The sequence below is a fragment of the Callionymus lyra genome, chromosome 1 (assembly GCF_982586985.1).
Source record: "Callionymus lyra chromosome 1, fCalLyr1.hap1.1, whole genome shotgun sequence".
Taxonomy (NCBI): domain Eukaryota; kingdom Metazoa; phylum Chordata; class Actinopteri; order Syngnathiformes; family Callionymidae; genus Callionymus; species Callionymus lyra.
This window is the reverse complement of record NC_141818.1, coordinates 19,939,404-19,949,562: the sequence shown is the minus strand read 5'-3', so window position 1 is coordinate 19,949,562 and position 10,159 is coordinate 19,939,404. Positions and strand designations below refer to the sequence as shown.

Sequence of the window (10,159 nt, the reverse complement as noted above, 5' to 3'; positions counted from 1 at the left end):
AATTCTGACGAATATATATTTTTTCTCTTTACATCCAGATATTGTCACCTGACAATTTTATTAATAAGTAGTTCATTAGTAGTTCAGTAGGTCCATTTAAAGTTGAACAATGAAAAATGCTGATAATTGTATTACCTTTTATAACAAAAACATAATTATATAGATCAACTTTATTGATCCCTCTGGAGGTCTCCTTCAGGAAATTGTTTTTCCAGGAACAGCAACACAGACGATAGATTCATAAAACAAAAACAAGGACAAAGTGCAATAAAAAGAAAGTGCAAGATGACACAATCTAAATCTAATGATGAAGAACATAGATCAAATAAAGAAAAAAATAATTCTGTAATCATTTTGTGCTATTGACATGTATTTAGGTATGCTTTATTTAATTGGCACGTTGATATTGGAATCTACGTGAAGTTTAATCTTGATGATAATGACTTTGCTATTCAGATTCTCTGTCCTTGGTGCTACTTTCATTTTTGGTGCTTTTCTGCCCTCTAGCGCCCGAAATATGTAGCTACAGGTTTGAACCCGGAACTACAGTTTCCTTTCTGTTTCTAGTCGGCTGACTCAAGTGATACACCTTCAATGCTGCTGTTTTGGGTCTTGCCACCTCGGCCTTATGTTTTCGGTGAGTAGCAGTGAAACGTTGGAGTACTATTTTGTAAAGCTATATTCTAATTTTTAAAACCATTTTAAAACGCTTGTGAATATTTAACTGTTGTCCTTTAGCATGTTTCACCTGTTAGCTTTAGCACTCATGTAGCTATGCCATTGATGGAGACACCAGGGTAAACCGGACACTTGTGACCTTAGAGAGAAAAACTGTCTAAATTAAAAAAAACGTGAATAATTGTAGGATCCCACCATTTAAAATAGATCTGGGATTATTTGTATTGAATTGTACGTAACCTTTGAAGTATTATAACCGTCACCTTAAAGTTGAGCTATCGTAGCCTTAAATGTTTACCTGGGAATTATACGATAAATGCTCATCTTAAACATATAATATCTGGTTGAACAAAATTATACATTTTAAAAAAGGTGTATTAGGCATGATCATTTGTATTCGTTGAAATGAATACAGTGGTATTCCATGGATGCTTAACTTTCGTCAAAATACTTTTCAAAATTAAGTGTTTCATGGATGTAAGAATTAAGTTAACACTGGGGGGGGTTTATGGGCAAATAATGTTGTGATTTTAAAATAAAAGCTTTTGTATGTTGTTAGGTTACAGTTACGAAGTTGTCTTGCAATCCCTTGATTATTATAATGAACCATCATTGCAGGGAAAAGTGAAACCGAAATTATACAATTGTTTGCTCTTCTTTTTTATACAGCCAATGGACTGATACAAACCAGAAGAACAAGATGGTGTTGAAAGATCTACCCAGGGACGCTCTTTTACGGCCATTGTCCAGGAATGAGGTGCTGGGAATGCTGGTGAGGTTGACCATCTTTGGGGCTGCTACCTACTTCAGCATCAAATGGGTTGTAGATGCTATGGACCCCACCTCAAAGCAGAAAAACCAAGCAAAGAAAAGGGTAAACATGGGCAGAATATAACGTGACACTTTGAATGTGAATGAATTTTAGTTTTGTGTCGACAGGCCGAACAGCTGATGAAGAGGATTGGTGTTGAGGGTGTCAAACTTACCGACCATGAAATGAACATTGCTGCCCTTTTGGTTGATCCACAAACAATGAAGGTAGAACCAATAGTAATATAGCAATTATAAAGTTTGTGAATGTCACTATTTTCCCTCAATCCATCTGCAGGTGTCATGGAGAGATATAGCAGGTCTGGATGAAATAATCAACGAGCTTCAGGACACTGTTATATTGCCGTTCCAAAAAAGACATCTTTTGCCGGTTTCAAAACTTTTTCAGCCTCCCAAAGGTAACCATTATTAAATAATCATGCATTGATATTTGTTTAGTTTTTTAACACCTTTGACATTTTTATTTCATGTAAATGTTTCGTTTTTTAATTTGAATTATATTTTTCTATTTTAATTGATCAACTATTTGTCAGAATTGATTACTTTTTGATGTATTTTATTCATCCTAGTCATCCTTTGAGACGAATTATGTAGAATAGCAAATATTTTTTAAGCTTGGAATTTTTTGTATTGTTGACGATGTACATACAATTACACACAGCCTCATGCTATAAATGATCTAAGCCACTCCTTAAACTGCTTGTTCCTGCAGGTGTGTTGCTGTTTGGTCCTCCAGGATGTGGGAAGACCATGATCGCCAAAGCAACCGCAAAAGCCTCTGGCTGCAAGTTTATCAACCTTCAGGCCTCCACCCTCACTGACATGTGGTATGGAGAGTCACAGAAGCTGACAGCTGCCGTCTTCTCATTGGCTGTCAAGATCCAGCCATGTATAATCTTCATTGATGAGATAGGTTAGTACATATTTTAAGGCTCTGTTTAGCATTATGTGATAGTGAAATTACAGGTATACCAAATCAAATCTTTTCACTCTTCGCAAGAAATAAAAAATATGTTTATCTTTTTTAACATTGTGTTATTCTTTCCATTATATTACTGAATTGACCAGTAGTAGGACCTCCTAAGAGGGGCTTCTGAGTCAGTTTAAGCAATATAGTTATTTAGGGGTGTAAGAAAATATCGATATAAAAATATATTTTTATTCTGGATACTGTAACAATATTTAATAGCACTGTATCGATTAAAAAAAATATATATATATAATAATAATAATAATAATTACACTACAGGTTCAACACCACTAACTTTATTAAACATCTAAAGACGCGTCACGACAAAGAACATGACAGATCGGAGAAACAAGAAAGACAAAACAAAGCAGTCTACTTTGCTGTTCTGTAGAGACGATCAGTCGACGATATGAAAGTCAACAACAACAAACGTTCTTGTTAATATTAATGTTGCATTCATCATTGGAATCTGCCTCAATCCAATAAATGGAGAGTTTATGTGTAGTTGTGTGTGTGTGTGACGTCAGCGGACGCTCCGTTAACTTGAATGTCACAAACTTCAGGATGATCAATGATGACGCAAAAATATATTTAACCAGTTCAGCTTAGTCAAAACACAGTTAAACGCTTTACTAACACATTTTTTTAATAGCATTGATCACAGATCAAATGATAAAAAAAATTAATTAATCAATCAAATAACTTGAAATATATATATATATATATATGGCCACTAGTTGTCAACATTCATCATTTACTACAAAACTGTCGAAATGGCAGCAATGAGAGGAAAAAAAGGATACAAATTTAAAGCTGTTAATGCACTTCATTGTTAATATAAGTTTACATTTATTTTAATATTTTGAGAAGCACTTTCCTACAAGCACCTTCATGTTTTATATATGTATCTTTCTTTGTTTTTAAAGCCAGAAAAAGTGTTAACACTATATCGTGGTCCTGCAGTATCACAATATATCGTATCGTTCTTGCCAATAAACAGCCCTAATAGTTGGTTAAAGGTCTGGACTAATGAGCCACAGCTGCCAACATTGCAGTATTAACGAAAATTAAAATAAAAAATATAATACTATTCAGAACAACTGAATTTTTTCTAAATCGGTTAACCAGCAGTAAAACGTATAGATTAAAAAAAGAAATCCGGAAGAATCAATGTGTAGTTGCCGTCTGCTTTTATTACCTGCTTCTTTTTTGCTTCAATTCAGTACTTTTCACTGCCCTCTCCATCAAAACATTGATCACTTGATGCCAAACTCGCATGCTTCATCTCTAGTTGCCTCTTCAAAGGCAAGATTGATCAAATTTAACTTGAAAGTTAAAATCATATGCAATTCTCTATTCGTTTTCCAACTCTTAGATGTGTAAATTTACTTTTTAAAACCAAATTAAACTTGAGTTAAAGGTGGACGGCATTAAAAGTGCATTACTGCCACCTCTTGGTCATGAATCAATAGTTTTCCTGAGCACAGTGTCTTCTTCACTCTTTGCTTCTGCTAGAGTGTCTCCTGAAGGGCGTTAACCTTTTAAAATCCATAGATAAGTCGCTTACCTGAGTAAGAAGCGTGTGAAAAAACATTGTCCTGACATTAAATATGTTCCCTGAAGTAATCCTGGACACTTGTGGATTGTAAATGGATGTACATTTAATCCAAATAATGCTTTCAGATTCGTTCCTGAGAAATCGCTCCAGCCATGACCATGAAGCCACCGCCATGATGAAGGCTCAGTTCATGAGCCTATGGGATGGACTTGAGACCAGCTCTAGCACACAGGTAACACAACATAAACATTATAATTATTGTCTCATTACGATGATTCTAATTTAAAATGACTTTAAATCAGGTGATGATCATGGGCGCTACAAACCGACCGCAGGATGTGGATCCAGCTATTTTGCGAAGGATGCCAACCACGTTTTACGTTGGCTTGCCTGTGAGTTAAGATTTATTTTAATATCTGATTATTGTCTGTCTTTTTTCCACATTTCTTAACAAATAAGAAAAGCTGAATATTGCTTTCTTACTGTGACTGAATCATTGGAAAAAAGAAGTTAAACATCAGGTATACAGGGCTGTAAGTTACCACATCAGAACAAGATACAACATTTAATATATCTATCAATGTTCACTTCAGGGTGTGACTAGCCATTGTTTTGACCTTGAAGAACCGGAGGAACAACACACAAAATAACAGATTACAATAACAACTTAGCAAACAGACACAGTTAAGACATTTTAATTTTGATCAATGAGATTTTCTTTTTTTAAACACTTTGTTTGTAATCATTTAATAGCTATTAATCTCATTATACTTTCCTTGATAAAGTTAAGAGCCAATGTTGAAACAAACAAAATAAAATGATCCTCTCAAAAGAAATACTTTTAATATCTTCAGATTAAAATGGGTCTAGCTTTTGCTTCGTTCCAGTTATCCAATAAAAAAGGAAAGACGTGTGAGACGATGTGCAAGGGTTAAAGGTTACTTTGATTCTTCTTTACAGAACACAAGACAAAGGCATGAAATCCTGAGGCTAATTTTAGCAGGAGAAAACGTAAGATATGATCCTTGCCTCCAGATCATGTTCGTATCTGTCTCCACCAGTGATTGATTTTCCTTTTATTTCCTAATATTCCCTTTTGTCCAGCTGAGCAATGCCATTAATCTAAAGGAGATCGCAGAGAAGACAAACGGTTACTCAGGCAGTGACCTTCGGGAGCTGTGCCGCGACGCTGCCATGTATAGAGTCCGGGATTACGTCCGCAAGGAGCAGATGAGGCAAATCGCTCAGCAGTTCCAGGACTGTGAGGAGGAGGAGGAAGAAAAGTATGAGTCACTGTTCACCGCCCACATGTTGTTGGACCTCTGGTGTCACCAGATCATTAGAACCTGCCCTCCACTGTCTGAGTTAGCCAGTGTGGGTTTTTCAAAGCTGCTGTAAATAGCTGAAGTGATGAAGAGCGAGGCTCGCTAATCCAGATTCTTCTGTTGACGTGTAACAGGAAGTTGTATCAGCTGTTCTCGGGGAGCTGCGGGTTGAAGACTCCTGTCGTACTGGAGCTAAAAAGTGCTGCTGGTTGACAAATACAGAATTGTTTCAAAAAGATTTTTACATTTTGAAAGTAAGGTTAGGCTTTATTGATTAGTTGATAATTGTTTAAATATATATTTCGGAAATTTGCACTATATAGCACAACTGAATAAAAGACAAACTGAATCATTAAATAAAATAAATCTAGTATCTAACCCTCAACTTTTATAAACTGCAGGCGTCCACGTTGTTACATGAGATATTGACATAATAACATTTGACAAAACGTTAACAGAAAAGAAAATGCTTTTTCCATAACAATGTTACTTGGCATTAGAATGAATGGATTAAAAAACAGCGTACCAGAATAATAGATAATAGAGAGATGTTGTCCATTGAATCAGTTCTTAATGTTTCATTATCAATTCATCGATGTACCTTTAACTGTTTTCCATCATGATGCACAGGCTGTTATTTTAGTTTTGTTTCTTTTTGTTAAATAGCTCTTAGAATCCATCTTTTTGTGTTTCATCACCACCAACAGAACATGTATAAGCAGCATCGTTGTCTATGGTTCAGCATTCGAAGTGTGAGAAAAAAGGATCTGTTTACAGTCACAATTATTTGATCAAGACATGACACTTCAGCGTTGCCTAGCAACAGCCTGGAGTTTAGAATTCTTTCAATTATTTTTAAATTCAAATTGACCCTGAAAGCAGACAACAGAGATGTTAAACTATGTTTATTTATTCTTCCTGTCTTCAGACCAGTGGACGAGGACCGGTTGCGTCCAGTCACGCAGCTGGATCTTCTCTTCGGCCTGGACAAGATGAAAGAGTCCAAACAAGCCACATTGACGATGTCACCCGTCGTAGGGGACGTCCCGTTGGACTGAGCACATCCCTCACCGGCTTCTACTTGAAAGACTCCTCAGGTGTGCTCCACCTCCTCAGCCCGAGGTGAACAAGCAAGAAGACGCACTTATCAGTTAATTTCACCTGAAAAAGGTTTTGACCAGAGCATGCTAATGATTTGTGTAGAAAGAAGTGTCACCATGTGTTGATAAAACAAGTCAAAGGATGACGGAGGGATTATTTTCTGTGTTAAATCTTCAATCACTGTCAAAGGATCCTAATGTCAACAACTGATGTTTACTTTGATTTATTTATTTTTTCTTCCATCATCAATGCCAAAAAGTAATTGGGGGGAAAAAAAACGATGGAAGGTTTACAAACAATTTGTGTGCAAAACATACGGCCTTAAGGTCACATGCCTATTTATAAAAGTTTGCAGGCAGATCAATTGTATTTCAAATCTGGGTCACATTGTGGGACAAGAAAACTGACAGACTTGGAGATAGATGTCTCCGGCTCACACTCATGCTCTATGCATTTAATGCCGTCTCTGGAAAACACAAAATAAATGCACACAGTTCCACCCAAAATCGAACTATTTGGGAATAATCACAGGCTGGAGTTTTAGCTAATGAGTCGAAGGGTCAGTTATTATGTGATGAGCTCCTTTTACATGTTGAGACCATCTTTCATTCTGTGTCACATGATTATTCTTACTTATTTTTAAAGCCACCGCAGTTCACCAGGTGAGGCTGCAGGTGCAGAATTGCTGAATACAAGGACAGAGATTATCAGGACAAAATATTTTGTCTCTGCGGGCAATTTTATTAAAGAGACCACCGATCCTTGTGCGAAGGCTCAACATGGATTTTCTTTTTTGCTTACATTTTACGATTAATGTATGGATACAGTGTAATATCATCCCTTTAAATTGTTTTTTGTAAACTTTTGTTTGTTTAAGGCATTATTATATCAATTTGTGAATGAGCTGTTCTTGTAAGCACATACTCGCATATGCATATTTTGTGTTCGACCTGCCTTACATTAAATTAAAAAAAGTTTACATCTTAGTTGAAAGTTTCCGTGGATATTTTGAAACTGCATATCAAATGGAATACACAATAAACATAGCAATATTTCAGACTATTACTAAAACTCAAACGTGTTTAAGACTTCTCCAAATATTGACTTATAAGTTTACCTTGTCTGTGTTAAGATGCCCCAGTGCCAAAACCCCATTTTGTGAGATCGAACATTGATTGATGTGAGAACGAAACAACTTGAGTTGACGAGGTGTTTTTCAGAATCGCAATTTAAGGCTTAGACTGATGATTGATGTACGTAAATGACTTCCCTCTAACCCGAGTAAATATACTTCTATATATTACGACAATAGGTATTTATTTTAAACCTTTTCGTTTGTACATTTTCCCTTCTTCTGTTGCAACTTATAACACAATCTTATACTGTTATTTACTTTTAATATAGTGGGAAAACTATACTTCACAATTAGATATTTTAGAAATTAACACATTATTTAAAATGAGGTCTAAATGTCAAAAGAAAACCTTTGCAATAATTAGAATAATAAGACTCAGCCCTTGTGTTATCTCTGGGTCAAGGTGTCCCAGTAGCCCGAAAACAAATGTGTTTGTGGTATCCCTTGGGTTGTCTCTGGGTCAATGTGAACCTCCCTGCCTTCCAGAAATACATACAAAGTGGTGAAGGGATAAATATATTGTGTATAATTAATTTATTTAGCTTGGCAGCTTATGATGAAACCATATCAAACTGTAACATTGCAAAATAAAAGAATATGACTTTCTTTTTAAGTTTGCTATTTTATATTTGAGTGCCTTTTTTACCTAGTGCTTTCTTTATTTAAGTGTTCACTGTATTGTATTGTGAATGAATGCGACACAATTGTGTAAAAAAAAATGGAAAAAATCGATGTATAATCATGTTTAATATTTTATAATTTAAAAAATAAATAATAATAGAACAGAGACACTTGCTGGTTAATATTACAGTTGAGCAAACACACTCTGGTCAATCATCTACCGAAGATAGCAACTCTGTGATGAATATTGGCCCCAGATAAAAAACACTTTTAAAAGACATAATTGCTCACACTTCTGCTGTTGCCATAGCAACCAAGTGCTGGACTGACCAGTGGCTGCTTGAAAGAGTTTCTGTGAAACACACAAAAGATGTTAACACTAGAAAAATAGATCGCAATGAATCAAAAGCTTGTTTGTATTGACTTGGAACCCGTCCATCAGCTCAGGTGTTTTTACTGCAGCGATGAAGTCTATAAATACACAGCCTGACGCGTGTCTGACGAACATTGCTGAAATCAAACATGACTTTTACGTCTTAAATAGAGGCCATTTGTCCATTACAAGTTATACTTGTAAATAATTTTACATCAATACATCTGAAGCAGCGTTAAATGCCTTTTGTTCTCTCAGAATAATACAATGAACTGCCAGAGACTGGCCACGTCACACTCTTTATTTTAAAATAATACAAATATCTCAAGGTTTTTGTCACACAATGATTGCCAAGTTCATTGTTTTCTCGTGATAACAATGAGCCAGATAGCCTTGTTCATGATTGACACTCCTGTCATCACTTAACACCCCTATATTCCTCTTTATTCGCTATTCTAAAGAGAAAAAAAAAACGCCTGTCAATTTGTCAGTGTGCAGTTGTCACTCCATCATCTTGAAGAGCACCATGTGTTCGCAGCGTGTGCTCGCAGCAGGGAGTCTCGTGCAGTTTCTGTTTTGTCCACACGGCGTCGCTGTTAGTTTGCGCTCCTTCTGACATACGTGACTCATAGCTGAAGCGTGAAGGATGAAGAAGTGTGTCAACGTAAGGGTTTCTTGTTTTTATGCTTTATTATTCTTCTTTAAATATCTTGCAAACGAATAAAAGCAGTTGGACACAAAGCAATATAGTGTAAAGTAAGTAAATTAATAGTTATTTGTAAAGCGTCTTTATAGACCAGGGTCACTAAGCGCTTTAACAATCAAAAACAATACACAATTAAAATATATATATTTTAAAAGGCCAAGACTCATAAGACAAACACAGAGTTCCAGAAAATCAGGGGAAAGCCTGCATAAATATGAATGTCTTAAGATGTTCCTTGAAGGAGTTAGTAGATCCATCAAACACAGAGAGAGAGGAAGGATTTCTCTCCTCTGCTCCTGATGGTTCCTGAACCATGTTCATCAGTAGATTCTGATCCACAGACCTCAGAGCCCAAGCTGGGGTGTAAGGCTGGATCAGATCACTGATGTAAGGAGGAGCCTGACCATGAATAGATCTGAAAGTAAGAACCAGAATTTAAAAAATTGATCCTGAAAGGAACTGACCCAGTGAAGAGTTTTAAGGATCAAGGAAATGTGAGTTCTTCTACTAGAGCGGGTAAGAATTGTCGCTGCAGAGTTTTGTATCATCTGCAGGCGAGACAACTTATTTTTGTTTAGACATGATAATAAACTGTTACAATAGTCTAAACGAGAAGAGGCAAACAATGATAAACTTTACACAACTACTATTTTGAAACTTAAGTGAGGGCGCCATCTATCGAGCTTTAAAAATACACTGTTTCATGACGCTTCATTATGCCATTAGCATTATTAATGTTCAAATCTGACTAAGAGGAACACAGAAGAAGAAGAAGAAGGAACTTCTGCCAACCATTTTTTCCAACAGTATAGTAGTGACAATAATAATTAATTTTTGAAGTAAGTATGTAATTTTTATTTG

At 35.8% G+C, this 10,159-nt stretch overlaps 1 protein-coding gene across 1 annotated transcript; it reads left to right on the top strand.

The window, feature by feature from the left end:
* Positions 1 to 569: 569 nt before the first annotated feature.
* Positions 570 to 8,211, top strand: atad1a (ATPase family AAA domain containing 1a). The gene is made up of 10 exons (XM_087796554.1): positions 570 to 637; positions 1,348 to 1,552; positions 1,618 to 1,716; positions 1,787 to 1,907; positions 2,222 to 2,422; positions 4,163 to 4,269; positions 4,340 to 4,429; positions 4,998 to 5,048; positions 5,142 to 5,320; positions 6,291 to 8,211. Exons 2-10 carry the CDS (start codon positions 1,379 to 1,381, stop codon positions 6,418 to 6,420), a joined length of 1,152 nt encoding a protein of 383 aa, XP_087652680.1. The 5' UTR covers positions 570 to 637; positions 1,348 to 1,378; the 3' UTR covers positions 6,421 to 8,211.
* The last annotated feature ends 1,948 nt before the right edge of the window (positions 8,212 to 10,159 follow it).

What these genes read in the sequence shown, in the direction of transcription:
- atad1a (XM_087796554.1), top strand. Translation starts at nt 1,379, where the DNA reads ATGGTGTTGAAAGATCTACCCAGGGACGCTCTTTTACGGCCATTGTCC. An exon ending in CGTTTTACGTTGGCTTGCCT is followed by an intron (nt 4,430 to 4,997) that starts GTGAGTTAAGAT and finishes TCTTCTTTACAG; the next exon opens with AACACAAGACAAAGGCATGA. An exon ending in GAGGAGGAGGAGGAAGAAAA is followed by an intron (nt 5,321 to 6,290) that starts GTATGAGTCACT and finishes TCCTGTCTTCAG; the next exon opens with ACCAGTGGACGAGGACCGGT.